Source organism: Alexandromys fortis, unplaced genomic scaffold (genome assembly GCF_014885135.2).
Source record: "Alexandromys fortis isolate MF-2015 unplaced genomic scaffold, M_Fortis_MF-2015_v1.1 scaffold_28, whole genome shotgun sequence".
NCBI classification, from domain to species: Eukaryota; Metazoa; Chordata; class Mammalia; order Rodentia; family Cricetidae; genus Alexandromys; species Alexandromys fortis.
Genome location: NW_026067901.1, coordinates 14947945 through 14969809, shown reverse-complemented (window position 1 = coordinate 14969809; position 21865 = coordinate 14947945). Strand labels below are relative to the sequence as shown.

At 52.9% G+C, this 21865-nt stretch overlaps 1 protein-coding gene across 2 annotated transcripts in view; it reads right to left on the bottom strand.

Moving 5' to 3' along the window:
- Positions 1-484: 484 nt before the first annotated feature.
- Nfam1 (NFAT activating protein with ITAM motif 1) overlaps positions 485-21865 on the bottom strand; it is a 39142-nt gene continuing 17761 nt past the window's right edge. Inside the window, exons 4-8 of one of the 2 annotated variants that reach the window (XM_050130709.1) lie at positions 18388-18486; positions 11821-11907; positions 5416-9978; positions 2134-2236; positions 492-1156 (exon numbers count right to left, since the gene is read on the bottom strand). In XM_050130709.1, the coding sequence (XP_049986666.1) occupies positions 9919-9978; positions 11821-11907; positions 18388-18486 (246 nt within the window). In that variant the 3' untranslated portion in view covers positions 492-1156; positions 2134-2236; positions 5416-9918. Of the gene's footprint in view, positions 2237-5415; positions 9979-11820; positions 11908-18387; positions 18487-21865 lie in introns of both variants that reach the window. The other variant, XM_050130699.1, reaches the window with a different exon arrangement.

Sequence of the window (21865 nt, the reverse complement as noted above, 5' to 3'; positions counted from 1 at the left end):
GCCCACTGCTCTCTCTTGAGTTTACCTTCAGTTCCTTTTTGATCCTGGCACCTGGTGGCTTCTGCCTACCCGGGGCCCAGAAGAGAGGCAGTTCTCCAAATACCAGGACTTCTCAGACCTTCCAACCAATTGTGTGCAGTGTGTGCGCGCGCAGTGTGGTGCTTTGAGAAGCACACCCCACACACACTGGCCCATCCTTCCCCCCCCCACACACACACCGCCTCCTCCCTACCCCCACCCCAACTGAAGATGGACAAGGACAATTAAAGCCATTTCACAAGCAGCTGGTGATTAATCGCCAAGTTAATTAAAGAGGCAGTAATCGCACTCCCGTTTCAGAGGTGGGAATGATGTCTTGGGCAGGGATGGGTGGTCAGCTTAGGTCTGTCTCCCTGAGAAGGTGGAGCCAGCAAGGCAGGAAGGAAAACAAGTGGGTATGTTTTTGAAGCGGATGCCTCCACCATAGCCGAAATGTTTATTTGATACAGCCGGGCGGTGAGTCTTAATGCTTGTGCTCGTCTCTGCATTTCCGCATCTTTGAAATATTGCATTGACGAGGAGCGGGGAACTCACCGAGGGGAAGGCTACGTATTTCTAAACTCTAGTTCCGGATTTATAAATGACCTCAAACGCCGGTGTGCCTCAATTTACAACAATGGAGCGGCCCTTAAAATTATGTGCAAATCGAATCCCTGTTTGCCCACCCAGTACATCTTAAGGCTGCTGATGCTCCGTCTTCATTTCTGATTGATTTTCCCTGGCAGAGGCACCAAATTCGTTGCTTTAAGTGTCAGGCTCTCGCTGTCAAGTAGTTAATGACCTATAAAGCACTTAAACCGCACTGGAAGAGATGCTATTTGGAGGCACCCCGCTGTGTCCCCTCTCCTATTGTCAGTAATCACCCCTCATTTATTTGCTCTTATTGGTTTGGAATTTGCTCTCAGGTTTCCCTAAAGCCCAGGCCCTCCAGGGAGTGTCGAACTCTTCAGGAACTCAGATGGGTGCTGGGGTTGGCATCCAGGGGGCTGCTTCCGTGGGAGTGCCTTCCTTCCTTGAGTGCCTTTTGCTTGGGGGAACTTGGGCGTGGAACTGTTCCTTGTCACGTCTCAGTTTCCTTCTCTGTGATGTTCCAGAGATGGTGCCTGTCTGGAAGCAACTGGTGAGGGAGGGAGGAAGAGAAGAGGCCCAGGGTCAGAGTGAGCAGAGGCAGGGCAGAGATGGGCTCCAAAGCCAGAGCCGGTAGGAACATCCCTAGGTCGCAGAACCAGGCAAGCCATCGCTGTGGGATGGGAACAGCTGATGAGCTTCAACCGGAAGGGAAAGCACATTTGCATTCTGTGGCTGTTGTGACCAATTACCACAAATGTGACTTATAGCAACACACATTCTTTTATAGTTTGGGGATGAAATCTAAAGCACCACCAATGCAAAGAAACCAAGTGGTGCACACAGCTCCACTACTCTCTCTTGAGCATTAAGAGAACCCATTTCAGGCCCCTTTCACCTCTAAATCACCCTCCCTGGCTATGGCCTCTCCCTCCGTCCTCAGACCCAGCACGGAGCCTCTCCCTGCGCCATAATCAATCCATATATCTTTCTCATAAAGATAGTTGTGACTCTCAAAATCCAGGGTTGTCACTGCATCTCAAGAGACTTAATCCCATCTGCTATGTAAGGAACATCACAGGCTCCCAAGATTAGGAGGGGGACATCCTGGGAGGATACAGAAGGTCACTCAGCAAAGTGGTCCATGACATGGGTTCTGAAGCCATGCTGGGGCTTCAGTTGCAACAACCACTGGTGAAACTGCCTTGGGTAAGTTGTTTTATCTCTTAGTTTCCTCACCCACAAACTGGGATCAGTGCTTGTTGCCTGATGACCAAATTAACCATGAGGTAGAAAGAACTTCCTACCAGAGTAGAGGCTGAGAGAGGTCCTTCTGAGGAAGGACAGAAGAGGGGGTGAGGCAGAGCAGGCTGGAATGAAGAGGGGTAGCAACCGCGTCAGGGGAGGAATGTGCACCCACCTTGCATGCATGTATAAATTCTGTCCCGGGGGTGATGGACAGGAGACACAGACTGCGTCTAAACAGGTTCGGATTTAAGTCATTGGGCTGAAGCCTTATTCACTTACCAGAAGCTTCATTCTTTCCAGGCGTGCAACTCAGTGGTCTTCATCTCACAACACAGGCTGTATAACTACTACCACTGGATGAGTCTAGAACATTCTCCTGACCCTATAAAAAGATCCCATACTCACCAGGCATCCCCTAAAGCAGGGGAGTATAGAAGGGAACACCCTAAAGGTCTCTATGGATTTAAACCTAGAAGGAAGACAGGACAGCCTGAACTCTGCAGTGTGGGACAGTGACTTAGCCTTTGGGCTAGACCAGCCTGCAGAGGACATTTCCCTCCCTGCCCCAACCCCAGCTTCCTTACTTAGGTAATCTACCGCACCAGACACACAGGGCTAAGGCAAGGCTTGGGATCACACTATATAGCCACAGTAAACTTTTAGGTTTTTGTTTGTTTGCTTTTTTTTAAATCTTGAAACAAGCTCTCATGTACCTAGGTTAGCTTTGAACTCGGTGTGTAGCTTCGACTTCTGATTCTCCTGCCTCTAGCTCCCACACGCTGGCATTACAGTCTCATCTTCCACCACGCCTGGTTTATGCAGTGCTGGGGATCAAACCAATGCAACCACATTCCAGGACCACGTCTACCACTTTTCTTTTTGGATCTGGTGCTCTGACTCTGGAGCAAGTCCGTGTCTATAGGGTTCAGCTGTTCCTCAGAGAAGCCAGGAGTCCTCTTGGCTCTTCCATGGTACACGGATTACTGCCCAGAGAGGCAGCTGACCGAGGGGCTTCTACGGGAGGGTGGTGGGGCATGGCTGGATCCTGCTCTGTGCCTCCCACATGGACTCAGCCACTCTAGGATGAACAAAGGGATTCCAGAGGGGTTTCTCCAGTCTCCCCACCCTCTGACCCCTGGTTTGACTCAGTATGACTGATAACTTGGGGAATCCTACACCCTTTCTGCCAAGGGTGCCTGACCTCACCTACAGGCAGGAAGAGAGGCCATCCGGTGAAATGAGAGTGTGATCAGAATATTGCTGAGCCGGCTGAGGCTGCCCCTGGCGGTGACAGGGGCTTCTGGGAGCAATTAGCAGAACCGCACTTACAGGCCTCATGGCCCCTGATTTGGGCTGCCAGCTCATATCACCAAAGCATCTTGTCAGCTACTGGCCTGTCCCCCGTGGTAGCTGGACCTAGAGCTACCAGGCAGGTGGTACGGCCTCCAGAACCCCTGTATATTTATTGTGGGGACTCTTCTGGTGGTGCAGATGCCCCAACATGCCCATCTCAATTCTCCTATATACAAAATGGGTTACATTTCAAGCATTCAATTTCCACTTCCCGGAAACTGGAGAGAGAAAAACAACAACAACAACATCATTCTCCCTCTTCAGAAAGAACAGGCACTGAGAGGCAAGCGCAGGGAAGAATTCATTTTTTCTTTAAACAAATGAGTCTTGAGCCCTGAGTATAAGTCAGGGTCCAGACAAAGAGACACAAACAAGGTTTCTCTGTGCTGGGAAGCTTAGGGCCTCCTGGGGGGAGACAGGAGTATGTGTGAACTGATTTAATATGAGGTGATGAAGAACAAATAAACCACCTGGTGGGGGGAGGGGCTTAGGAAAGCTTCAGGGGAAAAGGGTACCTGAGCATCCTCTTCTTCAAGCAAGAATGGGATGAGGGGCCTTGGCAGGGGGTGGAGGGGAACACCAAGGTGCCTACTGGAGCACATTTGAGCAGCAGCCACGGGTCAGGCTTGAAGTGACTTTAGGTCAATGACAGCTGATCTGTTGGGACCAATTTTTTTTTTCCTGGCAGGGTTGTATATAAGCTAGGCAGGCCTTGAAATCAGTACATAGTAAAAGACCTTGAGTTTCTTTAAAATTTTTGAAATCATACTTATTGTGTGTGTGCCCAAACACGGTCATGTCTGAGAATGCCCCAACACGTGTATGGAGGTCAGAGAACAGTTGTGAGTGGTTATTTTTCTCCTTCCATGATGTGGGTCTCAGGATGGAAATTCACATCATCAGCCTTGGCCTTCGAAAGCCTCTTTACTCCCTGAGCCTCCTCATTGGCTCAATTCCTGAGTGCTGGGATGCTAGGTATGTGTCGTCATGGTACCGGGAATCAAACCCGGAGCTTTGTACATCCTAGACATGAGCTCTTCCAAACAAGCTCTCTCCCAGCCCAGGACCACCTATTCTTACCCCGTTCGCAGCAGAGAGACTGGAACAGATTTGGATCTGACAGATGTTGAAAGACAGATGAGTGAACAGAGGCCCCCATTCTTGCACATAGCAGAGGCCATTGTGACACTGTGAGTCACCTTTGGCCATGTTGATGCCTGTTTCTCCCAGGAGCATTTGTGGGAAAGGCCACCCTAATGCACTGAATGAACTTGTCTCCTTTGTTACAATGAATTTGACCATGAAGATGACTTGATTCATGCAGACGATGAGCTTAACATGGCCAGGTTTGAGCTACGGAAAGAGTGACTTGGTGCAGAATCAGGGAAGGTCTAAAGAAGAAGAGGTTAAAGAGACAGAGGAAAGAAGACAGGGATCTGAGGAGAAAAGCAGTCCCCAGGTCATCTAAGGCCCATGGCAGAGCGGCTGTGTTCTCATCTAAGGCAAGGAGGTTAGCCAGAATCTTGTCCATAGAGCCTGAGGACTGGGAAGGAGACGGGCCAGAGAGCAAAAGGCAAGACTGCTGGGCCCCCAAAGGCCCACAGAGTGGTAAAAGAAAACCCACTGCAGACATAAGCCACTTGCAAAGTAAGTTTTCAGTCAATGAGAGGGCTGTAAAGGCAGAGCGGTGCCAATTACAGCCGCATTATCCTGGATTAGGAAGCTCCTGAGAGGCTGCTCATGCTTCCAGACATGCTGTGCCTGGGATTTCTAGGGGACACCTGGGAGCCCAATGTCCAAGCTATCAGATACAGGCTGCCAGACAAATATAACTCCGGGACCTGCAGTGACCTGCCTCTACGTCACCAAGGATGTAGTTCACCGGGAGGTAGGAGTAGTCCCGCTCCCCGTAACACATAGAGCAGGAAAGAGGAAGGGAGGGAAAGAATTTAGGTATGGACCATCTCTGCAGGGGCTTTCAGTGGTCTTCCCCAGCGTCAGGTCCCTTGATAGATCTTCTATTCCATCCCTACCCATGACATCACTCCTTGGCCTGACCCATGGAGACCTGCTCTCATTTGGAGCCAGCCCAGAGTTGCCCTCTCTCTTCTGGGCTTGTCCTATCAGCTTCTCTCAACACTGGTTTCTGCTTTGGTAAACCAGAGAGATCAGACATCCCACCCCAGCCCACACCACAACCCCACTTACAGGTCTGTTTTCAGAATGAGGTGTTGCCGATAAAAAAAAGTCCAGAGACAAAAATACCAGTACAACCTCCATGCCTGAGAGTGCCTGTTGAAAGAAGACCCCTTCCCACTGGGAGCCCCCAGGGGTCTCTTTCCATCATTTCCCACAGAGAGAAGGTTCAGCAAGTGCAGTCCAGGTGGTGGAGTGGAGGACGTTCCCTGAAATACCTTACACAGAGGTTGAAAAATCGGAAACAGCTGAAGAGGCCATTGATAGGGGCCCCGATTAAATTAGGGCCATCCGTCCTGTGAGTCCTCCGCTGTAATTAGAGTCTGGCAGCATCCACACGCTGTCTTGGGCAGATCCCCACGTGGGGCTTTGCGAGCCAAGCCAATGCAAACACCTACAGAACGACGGCACAAGCTCTTCAGAGCTCTCCCACGAACGCCCTGCACTTCATCCATCCAAATACACGGCTGTGATTAGCCAGAGAGAAAGGCCTTCCCAATAGCCTGGCTGCAATCTCTAGGGAGGGGCTTCTGATGGCAGCGGGGAGGTGGCGGGTGCATCAGAGCAAACTTCACCTTGCTGGAGTTTAAATGTTTTACCACACTCTGTGTCTGCGACACCTGCTTGTATTCACAGCGAAAATTCAATGCCAAGCGCAGAAAGCAGCACTTAGCCAGGGCTCAATCAAGGCTCGGGGGCCATAATTATAACCACGGTTCAAGGAGGAGCCGGCAAGGTTCACAGAGTCTCATGTCGACATCTCCAGTGCTGGAGTCTCCGTTCAGGGCTGAAGCCCCTCCAGTGGGCAAATGACATCCCCAGGCATTTAGGAGGGACAGATTGATGCCACTCAGCTTGGCTGGGCCGAGGCAATGGCCCACCTCTCCCGGAAGAGCTGTGTGCCAAGAAAACTATTGAACTACATAAAAATCCATCCCTGAAGTCCCAGAGGCATCCTTAGGCTGGAACATGGCCTTTAAATTAGATGGAGGAGGGGGAAAGAGGCAGGTTTTGCCTGTAACTCGATTTCAGGTTAGTGAGAGCTAAGGGCCAAAGAACTAACGATGCCCCCAGCTGCACCCACCCACTAAAGTCCTGTGATGGTGGCTGTGAGGGACACTCTAGCCCCACTAAGCATCACTGATAACAAGCACATGTTCCCATGGAAACTGCTGCACAGAATCCTCTGGAAATTTTTTTTCTGGGGGTGGGGGCACAGCTCCTGTACCAACTTCCTGGGTTTGGTTTCTCGAGATGCTTTTTTTTGTAAAGGTTGTGGACAGCTGGAGCCAACTGAGGGGTCGGGGTCGGGCAGGGCTGTCAACTTCCAGCCATTTACAACTCTTGGGAGAAGCTGAAGGTGGGAAGTTGTAGAGGGTCCCTTGAAGTGATCTGATGTCCTAAGGCTCTGAAGAAGCTACCGGGTGAAAAGACCTCAGAGAGTCAGCAGCCTAGGCCAGAAGAGCGCGTGGAAATCCCTCCAGGTGGGGGCAAGGACTAGCTCCACCAATGAGACGGTCACATCAGCCTTCCTCCAAGAGCCCAGGCTCCTCTTTACCTTCCCCATTCAGCCATCCTCTCTCAAGTACCTCCCAGCTGAGCCCCTTCTGGGGGTGCTGCTAGACCCAGGAACCACCTCCCCTCTGCCTCGCTCCCTGTGCTACCCACCTCCAATCCCCTGTAGCTGGAGAAGCCCTAATCTGCCTCCTGAGAAGGATGCTTCTGTTTTCTGAGGAGGTCTGTCTGCTCTCAATCATTGCCCTAGCAGTTTGAATCAAGGAAACATACTCGGCAGGGCCTGGGGACCTCCCTGTCTGTCCACTACACCCTGAGTGGTCTGGATTGTCCCTGGAAACCCAGGCTCAGGCAGGCAGGTAGTGACTTAATCGAGTCTGAGTTGCTGCTAGGAGGTGGAGCTGGGTCCTAAGGGAGGTCTTGTGCCTCTCCTCTCCCTTCCCATTCAAGGCCTGTCCCCAAGGGGTTCACATTCAAGGGCCCCTCTCCTCCTCCTTCATCCTTGCCATCCGCATCCTTCATCCTTGCACCAGCTCCTCTCTCCAGGCTCTTAGGCTTGGGTGGGTGCTCGGCCTTCTTTGTTGACTACTGGGAGACACAAAATACTCTTCCCTAACTGTCCCTAATGTGGGAACCCCTTATTAGGTCCCACCCTGAACCCTACAACTTCCTTTTCTTCCTCCTCTTCTTTTTCTTCTCCTTCCCTTCCCAGACTCGATTCTTGACCAATAGAGCCCTTCGTAAGCCCTGCCCCTCAACCTTGTGACCGTTTTTTGCCACAACCAGACCTCAGCCATCACACCACTCTGGCAATGTCTGTGTTCCCGGGAGGGCAATGGGTCAGTCTTCCACAGATCCTCAGCCACAGTAAGGAGCTGAGACTTTATTGCAAGCGAAGTAGAAGCCACAGAAGGCTTTTCACAGGCAAGGGACAAAAACAAAGTAGGTTTTGCCAGATCCCCTCAGCTTCTTTATAGGGAAGAGGCAGTGGGAACACTGGGGACTTCTGGGAGGCCTGGGTGCTGGGTCCTCAGCCAGGGCACCATGTGAATTCACACGAGGCTTCCTCACTCTCTGAGAAAGGGCAGGGGAAACCTGAGTCCCAGTCAGAGAGTCCAGAGATGGGTCATAGAGCTCAGGATGCGGGGGAAGTAGCAGCCAAGTGTTTACTGACTGCAGTTCCCACCCCAGCATTGACCTTCCTCTCAGGCTGCGGGAGTCAGGAGCCTGGGGACAGCTCTGTACCACACAGTTTCCCTCCTCCACAAGACCAGGAACTCATTAAGCCAGCCTTGGGGAGCACAGGCCTTCACTTAACCCAGTCCATGAGGAGCTTTGCTTGTTGGATGTTCACACAGTGGGCCTCGATAGAACCAGGCTTGTAGGTTGCTGGCCACTGGGCCCAGAAAAGCCTGGTGCCACTACCCAGGGGCACAGTGGGCTTCCAGAGATCAGCCTTTGTCTTCCGCTCTAGCCTTTCTATTCCTCCAAGGAGGGTCTCACTTGCAGAACAGAAGGTGCTGCCTGAGGGGAGATGGTTCAGTACTGCTGGGTCCAGGCTAGGTGCCTGCACACGGATACCTCCACGTCCCCTGGGTGTGCACAGGCTTTGGAATGAGAACATTCCAGGGACTTTTGAAGTAGCCTAGAAAGCAGGGGAAGTAGATTGGTCTGTCCGTTTCACAGATAAACTGAGTCTGGGAAAGGCAAAGGAGAGGCAGGCAAAGGAGGGAAGAAGGGTGAGAAACGATCCCTGCAGCCCAGACACAGAGACCTTCAGTCCCTGTCTTCCAAGGAGATGGATTCCCTACTGCAGAGCTGCCTGGAGGATGAAATGAGGGGTTCCTTGAATGAATTTCTGGTGGGGGAGGGGGCAGAAAAGCTGAAGTTCATTTTGTTCACCCCGGTTTGAGCTTCTTCAGCACAGAGACCCGCCTGCCCACCTACCCCGAAAAGCAGAGTGCAAGTCACACAGAGTCACACATGCAGACAGCTAGGCTGGTCTCCATGGGCCAAAAGCAAATAAATAAAGACAGAGGGAAATAGGATGAAGCACGGGTGGTGGGGCCAGAAGAGGCCACAAGGAAGGGATTTGGGGGAGCTGGGTCTTAGGGTAGAGCAAGGAAGAGGCCTGGAGAGCCAAGGGCAGTAGGCACAGTGAGGTGAGTGCCCACACAGGCTGGTGGGAAATCAGCAAGGGGTTCTTGTTGGGGGAAAGGAGTTACCCTAAGCAAGCCAGACTTCCCTTTCTCACCAGTATGTGTGGAACCTCCCTGCTCCGGGCCCTGGTTCACCGCCACTTGCCATATCCTAAGCCTCTATATCCGGCCCTGGACCCAGCCAGCTTTTGTGCAGTTCTTCGCTGCCCACTCTTCATTTCTCCTTAGCTACACCGTTTCCCAGCTCCACCCAGTATGTGGCAGGCAGTCATTCATTGCATTGATCTCACTGTGTAGCCCAGGCTGGCCTTGAGTTCACTGCGATCCTTCTGATCCTTCTACTCAGCCTCCTGAAGGCTGCAGTGATAGGCCTGAGCCACCATGCCTGGCTGTGAATTTGTGCCTTTGGGCTGAATGAGCAGGGAACTCGGCTCAGTGGCTGGGCACAGCCCTGATCTGCCTCAGGGCCCAGATGGAGACCCGTGCCAAGAGAGCCCTGTACACAGCTCTGTAGGGATGGCAGTAAAGGATGAAGGGGGAAAGAGGTGGTGGACAAAAGAGCCCGGGGAGGAGGGGGGACTGAGGCGCCCTTTGCCCACAGGGTCAGGGGAAGAATGGCTCTCTAGATGGAGGAGAAGGCTGGGTGAAAGCCCAGAGATGTGAACTACAGGATGGCAGGAAGGCTGGGAGAGTAGGTCAGGCCAAGGCAGGGAGAGGCCTGAATGTCCAGGTGATGGTATGGTCTATGGGCCCTGTTCCCGGCCCAGATCATGTCCTCGGACAAGGGAAGTGGCTCTGGGTCCCTAATCCAAGAGAAGGCTCAGGACTTATGGAACGTCTCCTAGAGATTTTCATAGACGAGGTTAAATTCATTGTCTTCCTCAAACCTATTCCGTTTCTCCTAGGAGAGAAAAGAGAGGGAAAGAAGGAGGGAGGAGAAAGGAGAGAGAGAAATATTAGGTTGGAAAAGAACGAATTTGAGCCAATGTTTAGTCATTTATTGCATTGATCTCACTGTGTAGCCCAGGCTGGCCTTGCGTTCCCTGCAATCTTTCTGCTCAGTCTCCTGATGCTGCAGTGATAGGCCTGAGCCACCTCGCCTGGCTATGAATTTGTACCAATTTATTTTTGTTGGGGGCAGACAGATAGCTTACTGAGTCACACTGATAGGAAACATGACCTCTGTCCCCAAGCCCACCTCTTCTGCCATGCCTCTCCATAGCTGCCCTCCACCCTCTAAGCCCAGCAGGCTCCCAGGGCCAGTTTCTGGCTTCTCCCCATGATCTTCCTTTGGTCTGGGATGCAATCTCTTCCACATAGACACCGAGCCCTCAACTATCAGAATTCACCAGCAGGTGCATCTCAAGAGGACCAGGGAGCCCTCTCTGTTCCTCACACTGGTCTGGCCTCACTACAGAACCTGTTCTCCACACAGGGCTACTGATTTCTCTGCACGTCTTTGGGGTCGATAGTTTATTCCTGCAGTGTAGGTTTCTAGAAGGCAAGTGTACCGCACTTTCCTGACTAGCACCCCAGAGCCTGCCCTTGTATAGATACTGACTGAGATCTTCCCAGTGGTCTGGGGTGGGAGACCCTGCTTCCAGTTAGGGCCTAGTTCAGGGTTTTGAAAACTAGAGATTCAACAAACACTTCCAGCCTGGAGTGTGAGGGGGCCAAGTATTAGTTCCTGCACTCCTTGAGGCTTCTCCACCGTGTTTTGAGACCACCCACCTTGCAGGCTTCCCACACCAGCGTGACCACACTGCTGCTTTGTAGAGTTCAAACTCTGGGGCTCACGTTACTCTTGAATTCTGGCAAAGCTGGCAGCTCAGGTGAGTATTGCTCATCCACTTTAGAGATGAGCACACCGAGGTTTTCTTTTTTTTTAATTTTTTAAAAAATATTTATTTACTATATATACAATATTCTGTCTTTGTGTATGCCTGCAGGCCAGAAGAAGGCACCAGACCCCATTACAGATGGTTGTGAGCCACCATGTGGTTGCTGGGAATTGAACTCAGGACCTTTGGAAGAGCAGGCAATGCCCTTAACCTCTGAGCCATCTCTCCAGCCCTGAGGTTTTCTTTTTTCGAGACAGGGTTTCTCTGTAGTATTTGGAGCCTGTCCAGGGACTAGCTCTTGTAGACCAGGTTGGCCTTGAACTCACAAAGATACTCTGCTGGGAATAAAGGCGTGAGCCACCGCTGCCCGGCTAAGCACACTGAGGTTTAAGAGAGAAAGCGTGACAAAGTAGTGAGCCCCAGGCCCGGTCACAATAACAGCCAGAGCTGGCACCAGTGCCCATCCAACTCAGACTGTAACCGGCACATGCCTGGGGCCATCTGGACGTCTTATGCTCTCACCCGACTGGCCGGTGTAGACACTGCACAGTGCTCACCAGCGGTGGTTATAATCGCCACACTGTGTGAGTTCACGCTGGGTCCTGGGTCGCCCTCTCAACACCGTGAGCTGTTCTCAAAGAAAGCCTGGGAGGTGAGGATTATCCTGGCTCCTCCGAATACAGACCAGGAGATTCAAACTCCTCCAAGGCTGCAAGGGCTGCTGAGGGACCAACCAAGTTCAAAGCTGCCAGTCCTCCCAACCACTAGGCCAGCCTGTGGGGATGGCACAGTCAACTGCGAGTGGCCCAGTTCTGGGGTCTATTAAACTCCCATGGCATAGATGAGGGAGGGAGGGAGGGGTGAGAAGGAAGCAGGCGCCATGTCCCCAGGCTCGGGCATACCTTGGAGGGAGGACTTTGGCTGGAGACAGGGCTGCCAGTCTCTCCTTCGAGGCAGTCATAGACCTCTGTCTCTCGGGGCTGTAGACCCTGTAGGAAAGAGGGCACCAGTGTCAGCGGCAGGTGACATAGAAGGACAGTCCTCAGGTTCCTGCCTGTTGTTAACCGGATGTGCTGTGGAAGCCCAGGGAAGGGCAGAACCCCCGGGCTGTCCCTATTAAAACTGCCAGTCTCTGAGTCAGCTGAGTCCTTGCCCTGATTGTACAGGGCCAACTCTGTCTATACCACACCACTTCCCTCAAGGATCACCAGCAAAGCCCAGCATGGGACTCAGTCCAGACTTCCCCTGGCTGGCAAAAGGATACACTGTCACCCACCATCCCTGACAGTTCTCCGGTGCCTGAGGCCCCAGAGGCAGTAGGAAGCCCCCTACATGACACCGAGGGTCCCTGCTAACTTCTGCCCTCACTCCCTGGTTCAGGGACTGTCCATGACAGAATCCCATCTGCTCATCCACCTTCTAGGTCTCCTCTTACTCACTACTCATCCGGGGCTCGCAGACAACCCAGGCATGGAGTAGGAGCTCACTCCTCCTTCATCAGTCCTGTGCCTTGCTGGAGGATTAAGGAATCTAACTCCAGAGCCCAGGGCACGCTGCTCTCTCCCTAGCCTATTATTTCCCTTTGGCCCCCTCAAGCCACACTACTCTGGTCATCTAGGGCCAGAGTCATTCCTTAAATATGAACCCTTGGAAATACATGCTCTCACTCTCCCCATGACTACAGCCCTGCAATCTATGACTTCTCCAGAGAACTTCCCTGGGATTGGGAAGCTGGAACCCAGCCTCTGTGGCTTGCTTGGATGTGGTTCACATCCAAGGTATACCTACAGCCTTCAGCAGACTGGGAATCTCGGGGACAGGGACCATGCCTGGTTTGTCTGTGGGCACCGGACTCTATAGCTGGTCTCGGCACAGTGACAGTGCCACCAGGTGAGGATTGGTGAGGGAACTTCTCCCTTACTAGGTGTGTGGAGCCAGTCAGTCACTCCTGAGGGTCTTTAGCAGCCAGACCACAGATTCCAAGACAGTGAGAAGACCCTGGCTTTGAAGTCAGACAAGACCAGGTTCAATTCTTGGCTCTGATACCTGCTGCCACAGGCAGCCTCTTTGCTGCCTCAGTTTCCTCATCTACAAAATGGGAATTGTCATATCGGTCTTATAGGCCCAACACGTGAATAAATACGAGGCTGCACATAAAGTTAGGCAAACAGTAGGTGCTTAATATGCAGTTGTTCGAAGATCGCCCAGGAAGGCACCACCCCAGCTGCGGTGTTTCGGAGCTCTAGAACACAGCTTGCAAAAGCCCAAGCAAGCAAGAGGCAGAAACCCTCCCTTCCCCAGTGTACTTGTCACATGGATGCCGGCTTGTTGCCAAGGAGGCGGTTTCCCTGGCAACAGTCAAGCAGGGGTTGGTGAGGCAGGCTGGGGAGACAGGTGGTGCTCAGAGGCAGGAGGGTGGGGAGATGGGAGGGGAGAAGGGAAGAAAGCGCCCAGAGGTAGCCACGCATGAAAACCCCTGTAATAAACCATTTGGCGCTTGGGAGACCCTAACTTCAAGGGCATCAGACACAGGCAGGGTGGCGAATCCGTCCTGAGGACTGCTCAGAGTGTCTCTCAGCTAGACAGAGGGAGGGGCTTGGGAGAGGATTTTCCAGCCTGCCTCATCTACAAGGGAAGAGAACTTCCAAGGCCCATTCTGAGCCCCGTGGGCCTCTGTGCCTGACCAGAGAACTGACCTCCGCCCAGTGCACAGGGTAGAACATGTTACCCAGACACGCTATGACCCCTCAGGCCTTTCTCAGACTCACAGACCCAGGGACCACAAGTGGTTCCCTCTCTCATGTCTCCACTATTCTGGCCACCCTAGCAGGTGCAAACCCAGAGAAGCCAGGGACCATTGGAGTCAGGGAAGGGCACCCTGTTTCTGGTGTCTGTGCTGCAAAAGGCAAGCGTGGCCATCACTCAGCTGGTGTCCAGTGGAGCCTTTGACAGTCCTGACCTGCTGGCTGCATTTGCATTCAGGGTTTGACCTGCTGTTCCCGGCTGTGAAATGCAGGGGAGAGCCTTGTCAGCAGGACACTTCCGAGCCTCTCGTCCAGTTCAGTTTTCTGGGCCTTTCTCAGCAATGAGGAGCAAGGCTAACGGGGAGGTTACCTCCCTCGACTCTCTGCTAGATTGTCCAGGCTAGGCTCTGCTGGCCTCCGCTCTGCAGCGGTTACTTGTCTGACTCTCAGGTCCTACAGACCCCTTTGCCTCCTGTTGCCCAGTGGGCAGTTACAAAATGTTCATTAGCCTGGTGGAAGAATCAAGGCCAGCCTCCAGGTTGGTTCAGGGCAGTGCGAAGCTAGCTGTCTGGGCCTGGATCTCCTCTGGAGATTACAGTGTAGAAAGAGGCAGTACTGCGGAGCACCTCAGCTCTGGGTCGGGGTTCTGGTACAATCATACCAGATTTTCCATGATCACATCTGAGTGTGAGAAAAGTCACTTCATGGGGCTGGAGAGATGGCTCAGCAGTTAAGACTGCTCTTCCAGAGGACCATGGTTCAAATCCCAGTACCCACATGGCAACTCACAACTGTCTGTAACCCCAGTCCCAGAGGACCTGGTACCCTCACACAGACATACAGGCAGGCAAAACACCAATGCATAGAAAAATAAATAAATCTTTTTAAAAAAAAATTCACTTCAAAGAGGACAAGAGGAACTGGGGGCCAGGGACACTGGGCCAGGCAGAGGCAGAGAGCAGAGGTGAGGGGATGTCTTTAGAAGCTACTGACACCCCATTTGCTATAGTTATCCCCTCTACCCTGCATCAGGTCTCGAATCTAAGCTGCCCTGGAAGGGCAGAGCAAACGTCAGGCCACAGCCCTGAGCTTGTGCAGGATGAGGAGGGGGCTTGAGGGAGACCGTGACGACCTAAGGAAGAGCAGGGCATGACACCTGGAGAGACAGAGAGAGACGGAGGAGGCTGTCATGTGTATTATTTTGGAAAGGACCATCTGAGGAGAAAGTAGGTATAGGAAGGACCTCTTGACGGGTAGACAGTGACAACTTGGAGGCTGTGAACAGACTTCTAATCTTGATCTAGGGTGGCATGGCAACTTCTAAAGGATTGCTGGCCTCAAGAATTGCTTCTGTAGGCATAGTCATGGACACCTTTAACCCTAGCACTTGGGAGGCAGAGGCAAACGAATCTCCGCGAGTTCGAGACCAGCCTAGTCTACATAGTGAGGTCCAGGCCAGCCAAGCGAGACTCTGTCTTGATTAAAAAACAAAACAAAACAAAACAAAACAAAAAAAAAGAATTGCTTCAGCACCTCCACCTGCAAGAACAGGAAGGGCGTCTGGCCCGAGTGACTGACAGAACAGCCAGCATCTCCCGGGGAGAGAATGTTGGAGGCACACAGTGCCTGAAGATTTAGAATTTGGCTGAGAACTGCAAATGAGACATCTTGGTGGAGCTGGGTCCAAGGCTCAGGGATGTATGAGACAAAAGCTGGGGCTGAGCCAGACGTGGATGGGATTCAGAACCCTTCCCGATGAGATCACTCCGGGGTGGGGAGTGACAGTAAAAGAGGGCAGAGGTCCCAGGGCTGAACCCCAATGTCTACACCAGTGTTTGCAGGTGAGGGTTCCACAGCTCCCGAGGAGGAATCAGTGAGAGGGGGCTGAAGAGGTGTGCCGGTGAATCAGGGGAGGATCGAGAAAGAATGAAATGTTCTAGAATCGAGGAGGAGGGAGCGCTCAGGGAGCTGTCAGAAGCTGCTGAGTCATCAAGGGACCTGGGGACCCAGAACTGCCTGGCGGGTACAGCCACGTGGAACCAGAGTGACTGCCAAGGAGAGCTCTGCTGAAGGGTGGCTGCAGGGCTAGCCAGTCAGAAAGGAGCGAGGGAGGGCTAAGGAGATGCCATAGTGGGCCAAGCCCTCGCCACACGTGTGCGGGGCCTGAGTTCAAATCTCCAGAATCCATACAAAACCAGGTGCAAGCCATGGATGCCTCTTATTCCAGCGCTCCTACAGTGAGATGAGAGGCAGAGACAAGAATTCCTGGAGGCTCGCAGGCCAACCAGGCTGGAGTATGACTCAGTGAACACAAGCAGACCTTGTCCCAACTAAGGTAGAAAGCGAGGACCTGCACCCCAGGTTGCCCTGGGGCCTCCACACACTTGCTGCGACACATTGAAATCCACAGTCACATATACAGATGGTATGCACACACGCGCACACACAGATTTTCTTTTTAAATGTCAAATAAAAAAAAATCAAGAAAAGGCACCCTGGGGCGTTCTGTCATCTGTAGAGAAGGGAGGGCGACTGGGGGGACACGGTTCAAGAAGAGGAATTTAAGACGGAAGGAATCACAGTGTGCTGGGAGCTGCAAAGGCAATGCTGGATGACTAACCCTGCATTCATCATCAGGACCAGGACTCAGAAGGTTTAAGTGGTAGAATCAGCAAGTTCCAGACAAGTCCGCGCGTTAACACGGTGAGACCCTGTCTACAGCAAAACAAGCACAAGGCTTCGCTTCTGTCAGGCTGGCCCGTTTAGAAACTCTAATAGGTCAGGATTCTAAACACAAGTTCAAGTGCTACGGTGCTTCGGATAAAGTCTGAGTGCTTTTCCACGTGAAGGCAAGCAAAGCTGACACAGTCAAAAGGAGGAGTATGCAGACCCACCACCGCACTGGCAGACACTTAACACCTGATAAGACAAAGAAAATCAATAGGGACCAACAAGGATCCGGACCATTTCAGCAACCGCGATAGAGAACGCTCACACACGGGGAGTGAAGCGCGGCCGCTTGCCTAGGGTGTGCAGAGCACCAGGTGAGACAGAAAGCCAGTCTCAGTGGCGTTCAGACTATAAAAGTCAGAATTCGCGTACATACGAAAAATAGATTTAGCCAGAGACAAAGAATATTACAAAGCAGCCGGGGGAGAGGACTCCATGGTTGAGAGCACTGGCTGTTTTTTCCAGAGGACCCCATTTCAATTCCCAGCACCCACGTGGCGGCTCACGGCTGTCTGTAACTTCATCTCTACAGAATCTGGTGCCCGCTTCTGGCTTCCTTGTGTTCTGCACCAAACACATAAGTGGGGCAGAGACATACATGTAGGCAAAGGGTTCGTACATACATTAAAATCAAGGAAATCTTTAAAAAAAATTCTGTGCAACTCTATGTTCTTAAAGTGCAGTCGGACACTGAAACTCAAGCTCATAATTCCAGCACCCTGGCGGTGGAGGCAAGAGGATTGGGAACTCGTTAGCCTGAGCTATGGGTGTCAAAACAAAAGCTGAAAATAAAAGCAGTATAAGGGCTGAGGCTCCTGCACAGGAGTACAGTGCTTGCCTCTTGCCTAGCGTGTTCAAGACCCTGAGTTGCATTCCCAGATGAGCGAGGGAGGGAGCGGGGAGGGAGAGGGTGGAAGAGATTGATTGGGAGAAAGAGAGATTGATTTTCACATAGCAGCTGACACTATACTCTCTCCTAGTGTTGAGCTGCTGGGAAGGAAGAGGGAATTTGGGGGAATCTGGGGCGGCATACGCTGCAGCAGCTGGTGGAAAGTCCCTGGAGAGGAGAAACTAAGGGCCCTTTGAGAACTGTCCTGTTCTGAGAGCTGTCAGTGTTGCCCCCCACGGGAACGTCCCTTGGCCTCATTGCCGCCTCCCCCACCCTCAGCAAACATAGCCTAATTCTGATCATGCTCTGGGTGGGGATTTATGGCCAGGTCTCACGTGTGCATCAACAAGGTCCTGGAGACAGGAGGAGTGGTAAACACCCTCCAAATATGTCCTTGGCTACCCAAGCGGCCAGCTGTGGGGTCGGCAGCAGCACCTGGTGGCTCTGGCTGACAGGGGGGGGGGGGGGGGGGGGGGGGGGAGGCGGGGGTAAATCCTTGACTTTGTCTACACTGAGCAGACACTACTCACAGGACTGTAAGCAACACAACTCAGGGGGAGTCCCACATCCGGGTGACCAGGCAGGCACAGTCTCCTCAAGCCCTTCCCTTGTAACTGTGAAAACTGTGCAGGGTGGGGGGGTGGGGGGGGGGGGTGGATGCACGTGACACAACAGGGTGTGTGACACACGGAGTCCCACGTGGAGCCTTGCTGTGACTGGAGGGATAGATGAGGAAGGGACTGGTGGACAAGCGAAAGCCCTTGATGTGTCAAGAGTGTGGGGCGGTGCCAGGCCCTTTCCTCTTTTTGTGACTTTGGCTGTTGCTGCGTCAGGGTCGCTTGTGCAACAGAACTAGGAAAAAGCTTGCAAGTCGGGTTGGGGATAATTTGCTCAGCTGAAGGAACTTTCTTCATCCTTGCCAACTTTTGCTCTCACTGCCTCATGTTCCAGAAGGGGGCCCACACATTGCCTCTCCCTTAGCCTTTGTAGAAATCCCTAATTTGTAGAACTGCCGTGTCTGTTTATAGATTAGCAAACACTACCCTCACACAGCTAGCCAGGCCCTAGGTCAAGCCCGAGAGAGGTAGAAGGGCTCTGGGACTCACCGTGTAGATGGATTCTGCCGGAGGCTTTGTGGCTCCGCCGGTGGATTTGGGACCGGGGCAAGTCCTGGTAATATGCTTGCCCAGGACTGACATCTGTTTCTGTAGAGAGAAGAAAGCCAGGGCTGTGGAGGCTGAGGAGAAGCAGCTCTCCCATCTCCCTCCCCTTACAGACCCCATCGAGGGAGGAAATTGCTGATTGCCATGGGGCCACACAAAAATTAATCACTCAACCCTTTCCACTTGCCGTCTCCAGGGAGAGGTGCCTGAAGCTACAGGAAACGCAGAGCCACGTGGGGCCATGTCACAGCAGAGTGCCCGACTCTAGGGACGAAACTGTGTAGGTGGGCCCCAAGTGAATGCCAGCCAGCCCCTCACCGACTGTGGCCCTGAAGGAAGACACTTTCTCTCTAGCTTCAATGCCTTCCGCAGTAGCCCCCTTAGCAAGATGATTACAAAGTTTCAAGGAGGGGACAGAGGGGAGGTGTTTGGTGGCACTCGGGAAACCCTCACGTCAGCGGAACACCTCTTTAGCTGGGCAGTGTGAAAGAGTGGACACATTCCCTGCCCTCCTGATCTTAAAGTCTGTGGGAGAGATGGGCCATACATCACAAATTTACCATAGCAGAGCTTCCAGTATGCGGAGACCAATGACTCAGGAAGGGGTCATTTGGGGGAAATGCGAGGACTGGAGTGTGTTCAGCAGGAACAGAGAGGCAAGGGCTCCAGGCAGAAGCACAGCAGGCAGGCAGGCAGGCAGGCATGTACCAAACCTGCAGGACTGAGGGCGCTCAAGGAGAGGTCAGCCTGAGGCTAACTACCCTGATGGGCAGGATGACGGGCAGGGCAGTGAGGAGGGCAGAAAGCATCGAGGGCTCCAGATAGGGTGCCTAGAGCAAACCAGCTTTGGAAAACTCCAGAAGGCTAAAACCAAATGGCAAGTGAAATTGGAGAACACTGGGTCACCCTGCTGGAAAAGCACAGGGCCCCGGGGACAGCCAGAGGGAGGCAGTTTGGACGCCCCCCTCATCACAGGCACCACACTGCCAACAGTGGAGCAACAAGGGCCTCATCTCAGGGCAGGAGCTAATTAAAAACCCTGGCCACCTGCCAATCCCCAGCCCATTTACTCCCGGATTAGCACTCAAGAGCTACTTAACTCACAGGCAGAAACCGGTGCCACCCCCAGTCTCAGCATCATACAGCTGAACATGGAGTCGGGGAGGGAGACATGCCCTGTTGTTGCTTGTGCTCAACAAACCTGCAGACGAGCTCTCGGGTCATCTCTGCTCTGCGCGTGAAGAAGTAAAATCTTGGAGAGGGTAGGGGATTGTGCAGACACGCAGCCAGTAAGCGGCAGGGGCAGGATTGGAACCTGTGTCTGCGTTTGCTAAGACGCCAACCCAATGCTACCTAGAGTGTTGGCATCTGTTTGTGGGAATTCGTGGGTCTCATACAGACAGGTGCGGCCACCTGTGCGCAGTTTATAACTCAGAAAGACCCCTGTCCTGGCCACTTAATTCTCTCAGCAGCCTGAGGGAGTGGACACGGACTTACCAATCTCACAGGGAGGAAAAGTGAGGCCTGCCAAGCTAACAAATGACTACCCATGAGGAAACACAGACCTGGCACCTCCATACACTGTCTATTCCTGGAAACACTGCCACAGTTACACCCCAGGGACACTCGGGGTACATTGGTACCACCTCCTTGTCAAGAGGGCTGGGGCCCTGGCCCCTTCCCTTTTGAGCCTGCTTGTCTAAACGTCACTAAAGCTGAAAGACAGGAACTCCCAGGCAGTGGTTGTTTGGAAGCTTCTGGATAAGCACTTTGGATCCAGGCTGGAAAACACAGGTCTTGGCATGAGACACCTGCGGGCTGTGGTGCCAGCCCTCTTCCATGCTGGGCCTGGCTGAGCACCAGGGAGCCTGTGGCCTATTGGGTTTGCCACTGAGAGCTCAGGGAGGTGAGCTACACTGTTGGCTTCAGGAAAGTGCTCAAGTCCACAGGAGGCTATGGATTGTTAGGGATGTGCAGGGGAGGGACTAGCAGGGGAGAGGAGAGCGAGCAAGAGAGTGGGGAGGGAAGAGCAAGGAAGGGGAAATGGGCAATGACGAGGCCACAGAATACAAATGACACCAGTGTCTCTACTGGGGGGTATGGTGGGGAAGAGTAGGAGCCACCAGAGCTGGACGTGGTCAGATTCGCTCTCATCCACCTCTGTAATTGGCTTCAGACGCAGGTGCAAGGCGGATTGAAGTTTGGGAGCAATGGGGAGGAGGCCCAGGCTAAAGCGGAACTCCTATGGGGACGGAGGGGGAGTACCCTTGCGAACTCGGTTGGGTTACGTTTTGCTGTGGAGGTTGGGGATGCTCTGTCCCTTGGAACCAGCTCTATCTACTCAGGACCCTGACCCACGCTACCAGAACTTGTCCTTTCAGGTTGTGGTTATTAGGTTAGTCAGCCAGGCAGCATGACTTCTCCCATAGTGCCTAGTTCTCTGTACCTCTGCCCAAGAAACCTGCTAAACCTCAGTTTCCCCTGCTTTGAAACAGGAGCCATAATGTCACCTTGCCCTCCTTGTACCCTAGCTTACTCCTCCTCATCTTTCAGGAATCAGCATGCATATATCCCATAATTTCTTCCACCAGCACCTACAATGTACCAGGCTCTGGCACGCACCAGGGTATCAAGTCCCTGTCCTGTAGGGTGCTTCACTCAGGCAGGGAGACAACAGAAACGCAGAAGCGCAGAAGCCAGAGGCTGGATAGTAGGGTAGGAGGAGGTGATCGAGGATCCTGATGAGGATAATGGGGCCCAAGCCAGGGCCAGGGAGAAGGGGCTGGACCCTGGATTGGCTGAGGAACGATTGTGGGAGTGAGTAGGCAAGCCACACACAGCTCCAGGGTTTAATCCTGAGCCCTCAGGAGGCCTAAGGTCCTGAAGAGTGTTCTTTTGGTCATTTCAGGTGGAGATACCCTATGCCCCATATATATGAGTCACCATGTTCACCGGACCAGTCTGAAGCTTAGGGAGGAGCCTGGCAGCTCATCAATGGATGAAAACATAAACCCCGGGACAAATTAGTCACCCAGGTGCCTAGAGAAAGGTGCCCAGGACCTTCCAGAGCTGTTTTTACACACACATATCCCAGCCAGGTGGTGTCGTCACACCTGCTCCCATGGTGGACGTCACGGTGGCCATCATCTTCTCAGGCCATCATCTTAGCCGTCCTGGTGCTCAAAGTAGCCCAGGTTTTCTTTAACGTTTCCTACCTCCACCTCCTGTCCACAGCCAGGATGCCTGGAATTGTCTCCGCTTGGACTCTCCTCTGCGGAGATCTCAGTTGAGGCAGGGAGGAACTGGTTAGCCTGCCCAAACTCACAGAGCTGGTAAGGTGTGTGTGTGTGTGTAGGGGGCGGGTGGTTAGAGCACAAACCCGGTCTGGAGCTGTGCTCTCAAGCCTCCCAGCCCCCACTGA